Raw genomic sequence first — 19,084 nt, forward strand, 5'->3', positions numbered from 1 at the left:
ATCCTCTACTGCTTGGAGAGTATCAGCAACCTTGTCTTTCCAATAGAGGCACTTGAAGGAAAACTTCTAAGATGAAATTTCCAAAATTCATCATTTCATATATAGGTAGTGATAACAAAGAAAACAGAGTTTTAAATCAACTATTAAATAATACTATGGATAAAAGTCTGTTGCATAAATAAGAAACCAGTCTTCTCAATGACTCCTGTAGTACTTACATTAGGATACTGTGTCTTTTTCTTTGATAATTGAGGCATGTCAAAGAGTTTCATGGACCAGATTAGTTTAAGTCAAAAATGTAATTCACGTTGCATTTAGATAAAATTCAGGACATTTATGATTAAAACAAAACAAATTGCCTTCTTATTTTCAGTTATTTTTATAAAAATATATGTATTGTTAGTATTCAGGCAATATATATTATTTAGTATTAAGGCAATACTAAAATTAAGTCAAAATAGTATCAAATTATATCACATATATTGTCAAGATGGACAGCATTGCTTTCTTCGTGAATGCTTTTATTTCTCTACTAAATTCCTGAGTTATTAAATCTACAGAGTTTAAGAAACTAAAGTTTCTTGAATAGTTTTATCACTATATATTATTCCTTTCTGAGACAAGCAGAGCCAGAGATGAATATTCATGTTTTTTGCACTATGTTGTTTTGTAAACTGTACTTACTAATTCTCATTTATTCTGCACAGGCTCCATCATCACCTTCTTCACCCATAGCTAATGAACCAAAATATGAGAAGCGCTGGCTAGACACCTTATCAGTTCCTCTGTCAATGGCTCGAATCTCGAGGTACAAAGCTGGAACAGATAAATTAAGGTTTGTAATCTAAAAGGAGAAGCACTGTTTTAGTTAGCTGTACCTAATATTTTACTGTGGAGTGTTGGCTATATAAGGATTCTTTGAGTGGAGATATGAAAGTCTTGTTATTAAAATCTATGTAGTCCATCTTCTCTTGAGATTAATACCATGCATTATGATTATGAGACAAAGTAAAAAGACTGTAAATATAGCTCCTATAAACATGTTTTTGTAATCTGATGTACCTTGGGAATTCAGTTAGCATCAGCAGCTAGCACAGAGGTTAAGCTTGGCATTACTTGAATTAATTTTTAAGGTATTACATTTCACTCCATATCTCTGTAATAGAGTAAGTTCAGATATTGTCAGTAAACACTCCTTTTTCTTTAAAAATGATAACATTCTGCAAAATGTTATGTGCCTATCATTGTCATATAGGAACTCATACTGACAACAGATTTTCTCAAAGTAGAGGGTACAAAGTGTTTTATTTTTCATCATAGAATCTTGCCACATCTCAGATACTTAGGCAATAGTTCATAAAGCAACAGTGGAGTAGGATAGCAAAGGTGATTGTTGTGGGCTTCAGGAAATAAGTAAAAGCAAAAGTGAAGGCTGTTGAAGCCTCAGTAAATAATATGCTTGAGAAAGTTCTAACATTTTGCAGCATGCATATTTTTTTTCTTCAATCCTTTAAGCGTGGTAGGACGGCCACAAGTCTGTCACTAATTGTGGTTCAAGTAGTCCACTGTTCTCCATATTTATGAGAACAGCAGTTCGTTCACTGTTGTTAGTTTCCATTTTCTTTATGGGTTGCCCTATATTTATATATTTCTGATTTTTGAAAATGAGAGAATTGGAATCCTTCTTGAAGCATCAACTGTTAAGGTCACCTGCTACCAGGAAGTATCAGAAATTAACGTGTTTGTTTTTCTTTATCTACACCAGATTTGTTACCTGTTTCCAAAAAAAAATGATGTGAATTATCATTTATTTTATTTTATTTTTTTGTAGGACAGTTATCCTGCTTTTAGCTTAGAGCAATTGGTCCCCTAAATCTGTTGGCGTCTCTTCTCCCAGACTTTGTGATGAAGTGTCACAGCTCAATAATAATAAATTGCACAGAAAACTTCTAAGTTGTTCCACACCCTCTTCTGATCTCTTAATTCCATTTTAAAAAGTCTCTCATAACTTCCTCCACCACTTTCTTCCTTCCTCCTTCAGCTGACCTGTTCATTTGATCCAACACTTCCCAGTCTATCACAGACCTCCAATCCATTCAGGTCGTAGAGGTTCTCCTGTGGATTAATTTAATTTATCTATGCGTGCACATTTAAGCATCAGCTCATCATCAGCTCATCATCAGTGTTTGTGAATTTAAAGGATAAGTGGAAGAAGACAGAACATTTAAACCTTAGAATTCAGTTATCACCTTGGTAGTTTGGAGCTGTTTAACTCCTGTTCTATGCACTCTATGCATTAGATGAAGCAATCCCAAGAGATTCCACTTCTGAAAATAGCTGCTGTACGTTTTGAAAATGCCTTGAAATAACATATCTTCTGATACTGTACTGTCTGGCTGGGGTGGAGTAAATATTCTACATAGCAGCCTGCATGGTGCCATGTTTTGGATTTTTGACTAAAATAATATTAATAACACACCAGTATTTTTGTTGTTGCTGAGCATCTCTTTTTCCCACCCCCAACAAGTAGGCTAAGGGTGGACCGGAAGTTGGTAGGGGACACAATGTGGACAGCTGACCCAAATTGATCAAATGATTATTCCATGCCATGTAACATCATGGTCAGCAACAAAAACTACGGGGAAGGAGGTCTGGAAGGGTCTATATGATCGGTAAGGAGAATTCCTGCTTTTTCAATATAAAGGGAGACTGTGAATCTGTATGTAATCCTTGTCTTGAGAAGGCACTCTGGCACTGGTACAGCCCCGTCTCATTTTTAAGTCTGTATCGTTGAACAACTGAAACTATTTTCTACGGTGTCATATACACAGCTGTGCGCCTTCTCTTCTAGGTGGACAAAAAGGACATTTCCCATACTCTTTCCCTGAATTAAATTCTGAAAGAGAGGTCTATATAATTCTTCTACCAAAATGATCTGTCTTTTTAGCTTTTGACATTCTCTTGAAACTTTGTAAAATATTACAGCTTGAGAAAGGATATTAAAGCCTGTATGATTATTTGGCCATTTATTCACTCACAGGTAACACTGAAAGCACTGCTTTTTCACCTCTGAAATTCTTCCAGATGGTCACAGAACACATAGCATACTCTTCTACTAAAATCAATCACTAACCGATTGTTTTAATATATAGCATTGTGTGTGCTAAGTATAGTATCTGTGAGTCCAACTACTCTTGCTGTTCTGATGTAATATACTGCTGTCAGACAGACTAGAAAGCCCCTCTGACCTCATTATCACTTTTGCTTTCATATTTAAGATATGTGTATGTATTCCTAGTGTTTTAATAATCTAATTTTCAGACAACCTCAGGAACAAGGTCGAGCAGAGTCTGATTTATTACTGAAAGGCAACTTTTTGATGCCTTTGCTTTGTAAAAGGCAGAGTATAACAATGTATAAACTGTTAGCATCTTCCTCAATATTTTTGACTATTTTTCTGTTAGAAACAGGTTATATAGTTAGAGCTTTCAGATAGGCTATGGCATATTTTTTAGTGTGGTTTAGATCAGATCTAGCCTAATCTAATCAGATTGGGCCATATTATTTCCTTTGTGGTTAAAGTATGTTGTAGTATTTCATTGGAGTCTTCCAGTAACTTTGGCAAGAAAATACATACTTCTAGCTTTTGTGTCATAAGATGGTCAGGAGCACCTCTATCTGACAAGTATTCTTTTTTCATGGTGTAAGAAAAAGGAGTCATATTTTGACTTTCATTACACTGGATTTTTCATTTGACTTTTCCCACAAAGTCTGAAGATTAGTGACTTAATGACACAAGTATATCTTTCATATATTTTAGATTTTGCACTGTAGGTATTAACAGAAAAAAAAAAAAAGAAGAAAAAAAAAAAAAAAGAGAATGGGATAGGTGGTTTTCCTTCCTTATACATGAAGAGGAATGGAAAAAAAAATACTGCAAAGAGTCTGAAGTCTCTTTTCCACATAACTAAACAAAATTTTAAAAATTCCCAACCGTAGAATATTTTAAAGGAAATATGAACATCGTAGTTGATGTTTCTCATCTTCTCAATGCAGGATCTTTCCAGTTATATCTTCAGAAAGTATGAACATCAAGATAAACATTATCTTAACTGCACAAATCACTTGTAATTAGTGCAGTTCATATTGATGGTATAATTGAAATATATTTGAATATTTCTTTGTAGCGTATAGGTTAGTCTGCTCTTTTTGATTACTTACTAGTTCATTGGCTTTTAAATGTCCTTGCTTTTATTATATAGCACCACTACTTTTATAATTTTACAGTTCTCGCCAGTCCATTTGTGCTATTTTTCTCTGTAACTATTAAGGTAGTATGGACAGTGAGAATTCTGCTCCTGTGAGTACACGCAATTGCTAGGAATGGAAACATTTTTTGACTGTTAAAGACAGAGTTGGTCACTAAATGTGATGCAAGTTTAACAGTGGAATAAGTAAGCCTTGCTTACCCAAAATAATTTTTTGTTCCTGATGTCGTTTGCAGACTTTTTGTTTTTAAGATAGAAAGGTAAAGACCAGTAGTCACATAGAAGATGAAGAACATAGTTCTAGTCATTTATAATCTTTCATATTTTCTAACAGAATATATAGAACCTTATTTGGAACTATGTGTAGGTATTTCTAGTCCTTACAATGGGCACTGACAGCCCTAGGTAATCATTTTTGTTTGCTGTATTGACTGATGCTTTAAGTGAAGGTAGTATAGCTATAACCTCTTGAACACTGTAAGTTTAGAGACTGAAAAAAAATATGTATTTGGAAGATGGAAACTGAACAGAAGAAATGGGTGAGCTGGAAGTAACTCTGGTCCAGCACCTATAAGCCCTTGTAGCTGTGATCCCAATTACAAAAACAACTTAATTAAATTCTGGTATTATTTTCGATTTGCTAAGGAGTGAAAGAGAATAACATCTGATAAAAAGTAAGTAGAAAAAGAAAGCAAAGGTTTTGATGGATGTTATTATCTCTTAAGGACTATCTGACTGATGATACAGAAAATAAAATTATACTAATTAAAATCATTAGTGACAGAATCAGCATCCACTACACAGAAGAAGAGCACAATATGTTATGAAAGGATAGAACAATTGGAAATGGAATACAACATAATAGTGCCAAGTGTAGGGGAATGGCATTAAGGATTCTTACTAGAACAAAAATCTAGAACAAATAAATTCATTTTCCATAGGAGCCTAATGGAGCCTTTTGGTGGACAGCAGCAGAGGAAGGAATGGATTAGGTCCATACCATAGTTAGGCAGAAAATAACCCTGGGACATCACTGTTCTGCAGACTTATGAAGGAAAAACAGATATTTTAGAATATAGCAGGAGAAACAATTTCTAGAAATGAGAAGCATAAAAACCATTGTACAAACATTGCTAAAACCCGATCTAGAATCTGTGTACAATTCTGGTTATTCGAATTAAAACATAAAATTTGAATGGATACAGTACTTAAGTGTACAGTGTTTTTAGTTAATCATATAGAAATATATCCTATTATTTTGATTTCTTAGGGTGTTGGGTTAACAGGAAGGATAAATCAGGATAAAAATCAGCCAATGGTTTCTAACCACTGGAATGGTGGTATTCTAGAGCCGTCTCTGTAGTAGTGGAACTTGTCCTGTCTAACTGGTTAGCAAAATAGGATTTAATAGCAATGAGATTTAATAGTAATGAGCATTGAGCAATATATGATTTATTTACTTTTTTTTAACTTGCAAATGGCAAAGCATTGGGCGTGATACCTATACATGACTTTTTCCTCCTGTGCTTCTATGATATGTTTTACTATTCTGTTAAATGTAGCAGCTTCTTATTCAAAAATTCGGTATGTATATAATCCATTTAAAATATGACATGATTTTGAAGAAGAGTTATTTTTTTCTCTTCAGGTACATTTCCTCCTTTTAGCTCTAGTGTTTTAACATTTGTCAACTGGAGGGTTTTTTTGGCACTTAAGGAATTTAAACTTCTTTTTCTTTCCATTCAGCATAGGTATGGAAAGTGAAAGCAATTTTCAATGACTTTTAGACCTGGTAGCCTTGTAATAAATGTGACATATTGCTGTGGGCAATGTTTTGTGATTTTTACCATGCCTATTGATTTTTGAGTGTAGTTATAAAGTACTAAAGAGCTTGGTACCTGCCTGTAAGGAAGTCTATTCTGTAACCTTTGTTCTGAATTTCTTGAGCTTTTTAGCACTACATAAAGTACTTTTTTTCTGTGTTTAGGAATATGATGTATAGGACAATTTATTGCTTTTTGCTACATTGTTAAGTTGATAAGTGAAAAAGTCATGAAACCTGAGATTTTCTTTTTAAAATTGTGCTACCCACCAATTTTTATTAGCTGCCTGACCACTGCCATGTGTGTTTTTTATTAAAAAAAAAATGTTGAAATAAGTATTTCTAATACTACTTTTACAATTTAACTTAAGCAGCAAGATGTTCTGGAAGTCAGTTGCTAGGGGTCAGGTAAATACAGGCTACAGGATAAGCTCTTCTCAACAGACTGTTAACAGAGAGATGCCCAAGAAGTGAATAGTTATTCTGTAGATCTCTCCACAATGAGAGACTGACACACCCTAATATAAAATAAGGGCTAACTCAGAGAAAAGTCAAGCAGGAAAAAGGAGCTAGACAGGAGCTATGCCATGCAGTTAGAATAAAGATCAGCACTGAATACTGATTCTTAAAGTTAGGGACCAATTTAGTACCTGTTCCTTATGTTTTGGCCAGAATTTAGACATTCTGGATGCAAGATATTTGCAGTCTAAAAGTGCATCAAAAATCAATGGCATCAAAATTAAGGGAATTGCTGCTGCTTTGCAGTCTAGGGCAATATAGTCACATGCTCAAACACATCGCTTTAATTCTGTTCAGTTGCAGGAAGCCAACTTATGGAGAGTGAGGTGGTTTATTTTTTTTATTCTTCATCCTCACAATATTTAGCATCTAGTTTTAAAATCTGTACTGCAGCTAAGCACACGAATGTACGCGGGAACCATTCGCCCTTTCCCCCGAAGTTGTGTTGCTCTGGAAAATTCATGTGGCACCTCTTCATTCTTAGTTCTAGTAAATAACCTCCTTTAGAAGACAGAACAGTGGAAAAGGAAATGTAAAATAAATCCTTCTCCTCCCTCCCTTCCCCACCACCCCCCAAAAAACAAAAACAAAACAACAACAACAACAAAAAAAGAATATATATATACATAACAAATAACAAATTATTACTCCGGGGGATTGTGTATATTAATATTACCACAGAGTTCAAAGAATTATTACCTTTTTTTTCTGTTTCTGGAGGAAGTGAGACATAAGTTATCTTTTCTTCTGCTGACAAAATACTAAATTCTAATCCACCAGGGTTAGCTCAGCAAGACTCTGTCCCCACTAAATGCCTCAGGATAAATAGCCTTGAGGTTCTGTGGCAGGTCAGCTTTCTTCCCACTAACTTTGACACCAAAATAGCAATAAAGAATTCTGGAGCTAGCTGAATGTGTTGAAGCATGTAGCCTGTGGTGCTCATTATTTAGCTTTATCACTGTTGTTTTTCACAGTATCTTTTTGTTCCAGAAATGCATTTTTTTCAGAGGCATAGACGGGTGTTATGGGAAAGAACCTGGTTTGCATTGTATTATCAATAATAGTAATAATAAAAATACGATAAAGGTATATTGTTCTTTCTTCTGAAAGCAGACAGGTTTTAGATTTCAAAGTAAACCTGCCACAGTGCTAAGTGAAAATCAAGCATATGGCCATGTATTTTTCTCTAACAAATGTGTTTGAATTCCTTATACAGTATAAACAGTATATTCAAATCAGCTGGAGAACTGAAAATGTTCAAGAAGTAATCTTTTGCATATAATTTAAACATAATGACCCTGATGAACTCTGTAGTCATGACAAAGGGTTGTTGTCATGACCTATAGACTCCCCTTATGTCAAAAGACATATAGTTCTTGAAACTGAAACTTAGCTGGCATTAAAATGGGAGGCAGTCCAGTAAAAATTGTCCGTGTATTGTGTTAGCCATCTTATATGTGCCAGAAAGAAAAAATCGTGTATTATATTTGAGATTTACGCTACTGACCTATTAAGTCAGCTCTGAAGACATCATTAAGATAAATTTGATCTTCCTATAATGAATAATATGAAATACAGTTTGGTGGTTTATTATTTAAAATTTTAACCTCTCCAGCATGTTTCCATTGTGACAAAGGAACACAAAGGAGAATCTAAAAATTTGTCTGCATGCTGATAACTTAAGGTAAAATGACGATCGCATAGGTTCTTTGGGACTATTCACATGCTCAAAATCTATGTGAGGTTCGAATTTAATGGATGAGATTCATTTCATCTGACTGTAGATATCTGGTAGTTATTTGCCTACAAATACACTAAATCCCTGGACTCACCTTGGAGTCAGTGGATGGAAATAAGGATGTCTTGTGTTTCTTCTGTCTCGCACAGTCCCTTACGCTAAACCAAAATAGTTCCTGTGTTCAGCATGTCTCACTTCTAGAATCATAGAATAAGTCAGGCTGGAAGGGATGCCAGCGGTCACACAGTCCTGTTCCCTGCTCAAAGCATGTCTAATGAAATCACATCGCACAGGGCCATCTCCTGAACACCTTCCAGGATGGAGATTCTACAAACTTGGTGGGCAACTTGTGCCGGTATTTGATCATCCTCATGGGAAAAACAAAAGAAAAAAAAATGAAAAAATGAAAAACCTGATGTCAAATTGGAATTTGCCATGTTACAAATTGTGTCCGTTGCCTCTCACCTACTTAGGCAACAGAATTTTGTTTGCCTGCATGGGGTGAAATTGAAATTCTCTCCCTTGAATTATCAAAAACCAATGATTGTGCTGAAATTATAAAACGCATATTGATAAAGATACATATATTCCATTCTCCACCCCACCACAGTGACCCATACTACTACCGTTCTGCACTCAAGACAGGACAGTAGCACGGTGATACTTCATATGTCTTTCAGTCATTCAGGCTGCTTCTGTTCTCCAGCAAGGCTCCTCAACCTCTTTCTTTGTTCTGCAACAAGTAAAGCACGCTGAGTCTGGCAGACTGTAATTCCACAGATTTTTCTCTCTGCAACAAAGCCAAGTATCTCACACCTGCATACTACTCTCTTTTCAGCTGGTGACAGTACCGCTGTTAGTTCCCATCAGCAGTACTACGGTAACTTTTTGTGTGACTTCATGGGGTACAGGATAAGACACCTAATCAATGCTAGAACCATCCCATCTCCCACAATCCTTTTTTTTTTTTTTCTTCTACGTGAGTTATTACAAATTTAATGGGATACAGCTGGGAGCTGTTAGTGGCGCATCAGTTAGATAGTATCTGTAGAAGCAAAATGTCTGTGTCACTTCAAATTATCTTAAATCATTACTCTGAGTTTAATACAAAATAAAGCAAAGTTACAATACTGGAAGCAAAATGTTCACTAAAAAAAAGAAACAAACTCGACATGCAATCCAAGCATGTGTTTAATACCTCGATAGCTTTTTAGCTCAATAGTTTCTGTTAGCAGTCTAATTATATAAGCAACTTTGCCCATTTTTTGAGGCTGTATTTCATTTACACCCCATTATTTTTTAACACAATTTCAAAGAGATTAAATAATTTAGACAATTCTTTTTTGGGGGTGAATTTTCATTCCATAATCCACAATACTTCAGGCTAATTAGAAATAGAAATTCTGGCAAGAGAGTCATACAGAAATGTAAACAAGCCATTAGAAAACTCTGTAAGAAAAGCAATAAAAATTGAATTCAGACATAAGGAGGAAGAAAGACTGAATGACTGAAATCCTTAACCTCCAATAACACAAAAATTCAGCTTTTTGCAGTCCAGCTGGCATTGAAAATAGATTTTCTCTTAGAAAAGTCTTTTGACGTAACACCTCTTTATTTACCAACTGCTCTGTATCACGAAACTCCCAGTTGCCATTTTTTGTTTTATTAATATTAATTGATGAAAAGTGTCAATGTCAGGAAGAGAACTAAGTCTACCAATGCCCATCTATTATTTAAACTAACATTACTCTTGCTAAGACAGCATTTATTTTATTAAAATAAGTTAATGTAATAAAAAGAAAAAAAAAGACATTTCACAGTAAAAGTGAGATAAAAATAGGCTGAGTAGAGAAACCAGTGCTTCATGCTATTTAGTGGAAATGCTTGTGGGAAAGAAAGTTTCAGATTGGGATACAAATATGAAAATAATAGAAAATGTGAGGGTAATTCATCCCAAATTTGTAGAATTGAAGAAAAACAAATATTCTAGGTGTTACCATTCACACTCATGTGTAGAGTTAAAGATAGTATGGCCATATTTGGTAGAAATGGTAGAGAAACAGGAAGCTTTAGAAACTAATATATTTTAATATGAAATATTAAAAGGAAAATATTTCCATCTTCAAAGAGCTTTTTCTGTATCTGCAGCATTTGTGTATTTCCCCATAGAAGACACATCAGCAGAAAGGATCTTTAACATTAGACACTGAAACATATTCTTGGCAATTAATCTTTGCTAGTGGAATGCTTCATCCACACCTGACAGAGCGATGATATTCAGATGCTGGCAAACAATGTCTGGTTGTGACTTCACAGCAAGTGTGATATTTGTCTCTGACCAGACTGCACTGGAAACCACTGTGAAATTCCAGTCTTTCAAGATGAGTAAAAGGCCTTCAGTTTTCTCAGCCTTGGAGTTCAAACAATTCTCGCAACAGTAAGACTATTTTTATGTGATAGATTCAGTGATTGCTACTTTGTGATGAAGAATGCTTCCAATCATATGGAAGAAGGGGAAATTCCATATGACTGATGAATCTATTGAAGTGGAAACTGGAAGGATTTTGTCTTGTGTTTCATTCAGAGAAGAGTTTAATGAGCTTTGGTAGTGACTTAAAATAATTATGTAAAATTCTTGATAGTGTCATCAGGTGTGTATTTCAAGTGACAGTCAGTGTAAAGGAACAGAGAAGTTACTGCCTACGTTTCTGTTTCCTGTTTTGTGCTTTTTTCTCCTTTTTTTGGTGGTAGGTGGCATTTGCAGTCTTAGAAAGATTTGAAGCCTGTTAACCCCATATATAGTTGTGTATAGGTTATAAGTTGCAGTCAGTATTCATTTTCTGCTGTTTCAAACTATCAGAACTCCACTCCATTTACTTCTGGTTCTCGTTGCAATAATATAATAACAGCAGGAATAAAAGACAAGAATCTCCTCTAGCTGTGTCTTAAAATGGTCTTTAAGCCTTCCCCCTTCTTCCCTCTTCTAAGCCTCCACCTCCCCTCTTCCCCCCCCAAAAAAACAAAACAAAACAAAACAAAAAAAAAGCCATGTCATCTTATTTTGTGGTGATGTGACTTCATAGCATCTTGAAACCTCTCAAAACTCTTATGTGATATTAAAGCTCATCCTTGTCAGCGAGCAGGAGTAGGTGCTTAGAGGTCCCTCTATTTTTTTTTATTTTCTGTGTTTTGATGAAATGGAGAAAAGTGTGGTATTTAAGCCTCTAGGATTTATTTTCACCTAAATTTCAGTGCTGTCTTGGTGCTTGCATCATGTACTGGTTGTTTCACTTAAAGTGGAAAAAAAAAGTTCAACATTTCATTTAGCTTTTGGTTTTAGTTTGGATAATTGTTTTCACGTCTTGCCTTATATACATTATATTTTACAGACCACAGTGTGATACATACAACAATACATTATGGAATTTGTAGAGGGAAACAATCGTAATTGAAAGCAAAGCAAGAAATAATATAGTAACATTGAGCAAGGTTGAGAACAAACCTTGGTTAGTATGTGGAACATGAGTCAGCTGTATGCACTTTCAGGGAAGAAGGGTAGCCACAAATGGGACAGTGTTAGTAATAACAGAGTCAGCAGGTCAAAGGAAGCGATTATTTTCCTCTGCTTTGCATTTGTGAGGCGACATCTGAAATACCTACATCTTAAATACTGCATCCATTTTTGGCCTGGACTTTTAGGATCCCTCACATCCTACATTTTGATTCTGTGCAAATATCGTGTCAGTGAATCGTTCAGATATCTAGCTGCCTTTGTTTGAATTTCTTAACTGTCTTTTATAACCGATCACAATATTTTAATAAGGTAAAGGACAGCAGAAGCTTTAGTGTCATCTGCAGTATTGCCAGAACCATGTTTCAAATTAGAAAAGATTGGTTAATTTTTATAACAAAACTTGTAGAGGCCTTTGTTTAAACAAAAACAAAACCAAACAACAACAACAAAAAACATGATTGTGTGTTAGCTGTATTAGCTGTTACCCTAAGAGTTCATTTCTGTGATCTCTCATCAGCCAATTGTGTAACTTTGTGCCACTTAGATAAGGAATTCATGTTGCATATATTTATGTATCTTCCAAACCTGAGTTATTATGTAGGCACCCTATGTGGTGACAGTGAAGTGCACCATTTTTCTGTCTTAAATGCTCTGGATTGTCCTCTCTCACTTGTGTAAGGATTCTAGTATCTTAACTTCGATATTTTAATTTTCCGTCTAAATTATGCATTGTGAATGGATTCTCTTCAAGGCAGCAGTTTGATTGTTTCCATGTTCCACTGTATATCAATGCATAGTCAATAATAGATGTTCCCTGTGTCAGAGGGATGTTGAAGAGATCATACCATAAGTCATTCCATTACAGCACTGCAGGGATGTTTATGAGAGCCTTAGATAAAAGGAACCGTATGCTCGAGGGGTGATTATTTCACTCAGTTTACTTGAAGATAATATAACATGTTTTCTTTTGGTTTGTTTGTTTTGTTGTTGTGTTTTTTTGTTTGTTTGTTTGTTTGTTTGTTTACCTTTCCTTTCTTTCTAAAGAGATGAAACAGAGATCTGAAACGGAAGTGACACAGAATTTTGACATTGTTTTTAGGTTTTAGTAGGTAACATGATAATTCAATCGTGAAAGGAAATCAAGGAAATCTACTGATAACATTTAAGTCTTCAGACCAAGAATGTTATTTTTGTTAGCAGCAAGTATAACACTTAACAACTCATTTAACAGTAAAGGGTATCAGCTATGTGTACATATATATAAGAATATTGCATCTTGCTAATATTGCATATGATGGGTATTTTATATTACCTTTTTAGTATGTAGATTTAAGTCTTCATGTTTACTATCAAACTCCCTACAAATTACAATTGTTAAGTTAATAACTTTTTCAGTAAGGGTCAGAGTGACTCACGTAACCTTTGTGTGTCATTTTGAATGCTCATATTGACATATATCATAAATTAAACAGTAGAAAATTTCACCTTAGATAAGAGATTCCTAGATAACAACCCAACCCAGCAACTTCACAGAACAGTATTCTGGATTCAATAGAAAGCAATACAGCATTAAAGTATAAATATAGCAACTATGTAAACATAACAGAGAGTGGTGATATTCTCCAAGTTATAAAAAAGATACAAACAAAATAGTATATAAGTAAAATCTAATTCTCATGACACGCATGGACACCTAAGAAGTAATCTATGTAACTCTCTGAAATTTAGTTGAAACTATTGCATGTCATATGTTTTAAATATATATAACCAGTGTACTTCCATGCCACTGCTGAATAGACTTCTGTTATTCCTACTGAAAAATTTAATAGTTGAAAAAGTGTATCCCACCATCATCCAGATGTGTGGGATTTTAGAGCACAGAGTTCAGCTTCCTACATCTGTTAAGGAAACATTGGCATTTGTAGAACAAAGTTGCTTTAAAGATATAAACGAAGCATAAAAATTGAATAAAATTCAGTTGAATATTAGCACATGTAGATGCTGTTATGAGAAAGGGCCTTACATTCAAAAATATTATAAATGAACTTTCAAGTACATTTTTCACATTCCTATGTCATAAAAGAACTTAAAGGAAACTTTGGTTAGAGTTTTGTATAGAAAGTATAGGAATTTAATAAATTAAAACTAGGGAAGGCAATTTGTTGCAACATTTACATTCCTAGCAAATGAAACCAACAATGCAGTAAAGAAAAAAGTCATTTTGGTTTCAAAAATATTAATATTTATTCAAAAAGATCTAATTCATATTTCCTGAGTACACTACCCTAAGTTTAGTAATTATAAACAGTTGGTATGCTTAAGGGAAGTAAACGATCAGCACATATAGATGCTGGTACAGAGAAAGTATTTATTGTATGTGTTGCTGCTGATACTGTCCATTATTATCCTTCTTTTTGTTGCCTTTCTTTTTATTTGTAAATTCAACCCCCAAAACTTTTCAAAAGTTGTAAGGATCACTTAAACACTAAGAGATATTGGACAGTTTCAGAAAACTGATATATCTTCCTTTACGGATATATTTCTTCTTACTGCAGATCTAATGCATTTGAAGTGCTGGCACTCGATGGAGTTAGTACTGGGATACTTCAGTTTTATACAGCCCAGGAGAGTGCTGACTGGCTGAGAGCAATATCAACTAACATCAGTGATTTGACACTTCAAAATGTATGTTACTTTCTGCATATTTTCTTGTCTGTGCTGTTGTAAAACTATTTCTAATTTTCCAAGGGCAGAAAATAATTCACATTTAAGATACCATATATATAAAATGTGTGTTTTGGGGGAGGAAAAGGAGGAAGGGAAAAACAGGAACAGCATGTCTGATCAATCAAAAGTATCAAGTTCTCAAGAGTTGCAGTGTTATAAATCAGAGAGTAGTACAACTTCAGATTGCATTTATTATTTTAAAGACTTCTTAAGGAAAAGTATTGATCCTTCTTGGTTCACACAGAGCTTTAGATATGACCAAATATTTGTTTTTACATTTTTGTAATTAAATTGTGCTTGAAATTAGCACTTACTGATTTTGAAATTCGAAATTCTGTAGCTAGTGAAGTGTGACTTACAGGGTCTTAGTAGGAGACAGTATTTTTACCTAAGTTCTCTAGGAGTTGTTTTATTTAAATTCACATTATTTCATCTTTCTCTATGGAAGTGGAAGGGTGTTTATTGTATAAATGATTCCTGCTAATTCATAAGTAGCATTTGCTGTTGCAAGCAGAAGCATTAAATAATCCTTGGAGAAAAAGAAATCATTTGGACAGCACATTATTATTCCAAGAAAGAACAACAGAAAATTTGAAGATCCTGGAATGAATCATAAAGTTAATAGGCAACTTGAACATGTAGTATATTGAAAATATATTTCAGTCTCTGAGATGTTAGAAAGCAGTGATGAAAAAACTATTGGACAGTTGTCTTTGGAATAAGTCTTTGTGCAAGTTTTTAATCTTTTTTCCTTAGATGTGTTAGACTGTAATTTCATTTCATGACTGTAATCATGATCTGGTGGCATCTCTAACTTTATCTCTATCTTTAACTTGCACTTCATACTCCTGGTTAATTACTGCTTAGTTCTTTAGATTATAATGTGTAGAATTTGTGTTAGATTTCAATGTAAATTTTTGGTCAAAACAGATTATAATTTATTTTTCTGGTCTTCAAAAGTTACTTGGAATCAGATTTGATCAAAATAGCTTTTTAAATAAATTAATTGTTATTTAATATTCAATTACTTTAAACAGTATATTTGACAAAATCAAATATTTTTGCTTATGATGCATTCTGTATAAATATAGGTCTTGCTATTTGAGAATTCTAAGAAAGCTATGTAAATTATTCATGAAATTTCATAATTCCTGCACTGTTAGTAGTAAAAAGAAGTGAATGGAAATATTATTAGAGCTTTTCCAGTTCGTGGTTCCCAACCCAATTCTTTTGCTTTTGAAAAATTCCATGAATAAATGTCACTTTAAGAATATGGATGAATAAGCCAATAAAAAGTGGCTATAGGTACAAGCAGATTTTATCAGAGGTAGGGTTCTAGTCTGTTGTTTCTCAAAATACACTGTATGCAGTAGCATGTGTTCTGATGTAGTATCTTCACTCTATTGTGACTGGTCTGCATAAATATTTTATTTTATACAGAGTTTTTTTCTTGGTCTTCTCAGTTATTTATCACAATAGTGAATTCTGTAAACCAAGTGAACCACCTGGTGTTCATCTAAGTGGCTGTTTGGGGGAAGGATCTGATAGGGGGAAAAAAAAAAAAAGTGCTGTGAAAAACTCCTGTATTCAGTGCTCTTGGTCAGATACAGAGTAAAGTCTATACAGAGAATTAAGAAGAGAATAAACTTTTTCTTTCAAATCAGTGCTTTACAGGCTCTGTCAGATATGCTGCCTATAGAACAACTAGACAGGTCTGACCACAGTGCTGTTTTAATTACTAATGATCAGAATAGGAGATATACCAGCCAGTGACTATTCCTTTCACCACAAACTACTTTTTTTTTGTTTGTTTGTTCTTGTTTTTAAAGACCAAGAATGTGAGATTGGAGTGTAACTTACGTGTACAGTAAAAGAAAGCTAGGGACTGCCCCCTGTCTCTGAGGGGAAAAGGGATATACATGCTGTTTAGGACAAGGCCTTCAAATTAGATTTATTGAAAATCCATTCTGGATGCTTTTTATTACCTCACTATTACCATTTCACAAAATGTTGTTATTGTATTTTTTCTGCACCTCTTGTGGAGTTCCTGAAGATAATCTCTACTGGTTCAGAGATTAATTGCTAGATACACAGTAACAATTGACCTTCCTAGTGATACTGTTGGCATAAAGAATGTCAGCATTCCTACCTGCCACAATACTATGTATTTAAGCAATATTTTCCATTGTTCAGTTTTACCTCTTCACAGTTTTAGATTTTGATTCTGCCAATATTTATCTCTTGATTTTATTTACTCTTCCTGCAGTTTAATCATTCCTAATTCAGCTGTGCATATTTGTGCTACTCTTTTATATACAACTTTTGTCATATACTTCTGCATACCATTTTGAATATTTCTCTTTGAATTTTAATTTGTAAAGTGCTCCTGATGCAGATGAATTGTTTTCTTGCAGTGCACCCTCTCTTTCATACATCACTTTACCTTAATATATTTTATTTTGCCACTGTACAATCTCATCCAGCAACTGGCAGCTCTGTCAGATCTCCTGCTGATGCCAGAAGATAATCCTAATGTAGGCAGTATAAAAATAACTCTGCCATAATGTGACACTTCTGCTAATGTCAGACTACTTTTTTGAAGTACTGAAACATCTAACTTCTTTGCGAAGGCAAGCTCTCTGGGGATCAAGCGTAAAGGAGGAGTTGTCTTTCAATAGTGAAGATGTGAGGAGTCATCACTGCATAAGAATGCTACCCCTGGATGCTAGCATATCTAGAAAGTGTTACTCAGTAAATGAGAAATAGTGATTCTGGTACCAGCCTGCAGAGTGATAATTCTTACAAGACAGAGGAGTATAGGGAATATTGCAACATGGAGAAAGATGTAAGGGTGTCTTTTTAACCCTCTGTACTGATACATGTCCTACATGCATATGTTTACCTAGGAAAATCTTCCTGTAATTGTGAGTTGTAGAAGCAGTATGGATTACATTTTTCTAAGGACTCTTGCCAGAATTTATTCACAGCTCCATTCATATTCTTGTATTTCACATACTTTTCTGACAGTGTGAAATTTCCCCATCTTCTTTCTTTGGGATATTATTTTCCAATCTTCTCAGTGTTCTCCAAGCTCTTCACATTTACCTTTGGCAGAAGAAAATAATAGAGGTGAATCAGGACCTCACATTTACTTTTTTGTGCACCTTTTTTCCCACAGAAGGAAGTGCAGCTGAAGAAGCTGAGGGGAGAGAGGGAACAGAAACTGCCAGTGAAGCTGCCATGATGAATTGAAAAGCACAGGGACAACTCAGTCTGAATGTGCATCTGCATTGCACTGCTCCTGTTCCTATTCGCTTAGTTAGAAGGTTTTTTTTTTGTTTGTTTTTGTTTTGTTTTGTTTTTGTAGTGTGCAGCAGCAATGCTGTGCTGGGAAAGTTCATCACAATTTGGAATAATTGATATTTTTCTGTTTTGTGCCATTCAAGTACAAACTATTAAATATATGAAGCTTTTCTCACTGATCTTAATTGTTTTCTTTCAAATATAACACTGAACATTAATATAGTAATGATATGCAGAAACACATAAACTTAATGCTGCCAGTTCATTTCCATTATTTCCATTACTGAGACTTATTTCTTGTATTTATAACTTTTTCAAGTTTTTCTTTTTTTTTTTTTTTTTTGGTACATTTTAAAGGTGTCGTTTTTCAGAACTTTAATCACAAATAGATGAATAAATCATAAGTAGGTAAGAAAATTAGTTAAGATACAGTTGTTCCACTTAAAGTATCATTTAATTTTTTTTTTTAAATCATTCTAGCAGCTTCCAGAGAATTCCATTACACAGAGTGGTAGAAACTTAAAATTTGGTTTCAAAACAGGGATATTTGTTTTTGACAGCTGTTTCAATTGTACATGTTGTAGTATTAAACATTTTCTGTTATGCCTTCATGTACAGGTATATCTAAGTAATACCGTATATCAAAGTGGAGTGAAATTTCGGTTTGGCTAGTGAGAGACTTACAAATTAGGAGTTTTGAACTTGCATATAAAAAAGAAAGAAGAGGGAAGGAGTCTTGCTGCTTTCTTTACATAGCAATATGTGGGGTACCTGTAGATAGATGGAAACATCATCCTTGGGTGCCTACAATACGTAGGGAACAAATATGACTACCTCAGTGATTACAAAAAAAAAAAAAAAAAAAAAAAAAAAAAAAACAGTTCTACTGGTGGTATAAAAACATGGTATTTCTTTGCTGCCTTTTTTTTTTTTTTTTAACTCATAAATTCCCATCTGAAAGTATCACAAATGAAGCCATCGAGGTTGTAAAGAAGGTTGTGTCAGTAAGGCTAGGAACCACATCACCTAAATTTAGCCAAACAATAAGCAGTTGCTTATAACCCTCTGTTACCTAGAAAAGAAAAAAAAAAAAAAGTACCTGTCAAAATCTTTCTTTTTCTCTCTGCTCACTATAAATGGAGTATAGGTATATTAGATGTAAAACTTCTTCTTTTTCTTTAGATTGTCAAAGT

At 34.2% G+C, this 19,084-nt stretch overlaps 1 protein-coding gene across 1 annotated transcript in view; it reads left to right on the top strand.

Moving 5' to 3' along the window:
* The window catches only part of SNTG2 (syntrophin gamma 2), a gene marked incomplete at both ends in the record, with an annotated part of 296,049 nt that overhangs the window by 206,271 nt on the left and 70,694 nt on the right, over positions 1-19,084 (top strand). Inside the window, 2 exons of the mRNA XM_084284773.1 lie at positions 708-835; positions 14,417-14,546. Of these exons, the coding sequence (XP_084140899.1) occupies positions 708-835; positions 14,417-14,546 (258 nt within the window). The remainder of the gene's footprint in view (positions 1-707; positions 836-14,416; positions 14,547-19,084) is intronic.

This window comes from Netta rufina (assembly GCF_964035555.1).
Source record: "Netta rufina genome assembly, chromosome: 3".
Classification (NCBI taxonomy): Eukaryota; Metazoa; Chordata; class Aves; order Anseriformes; family Anatidae; genus Netta; species Netta rufina.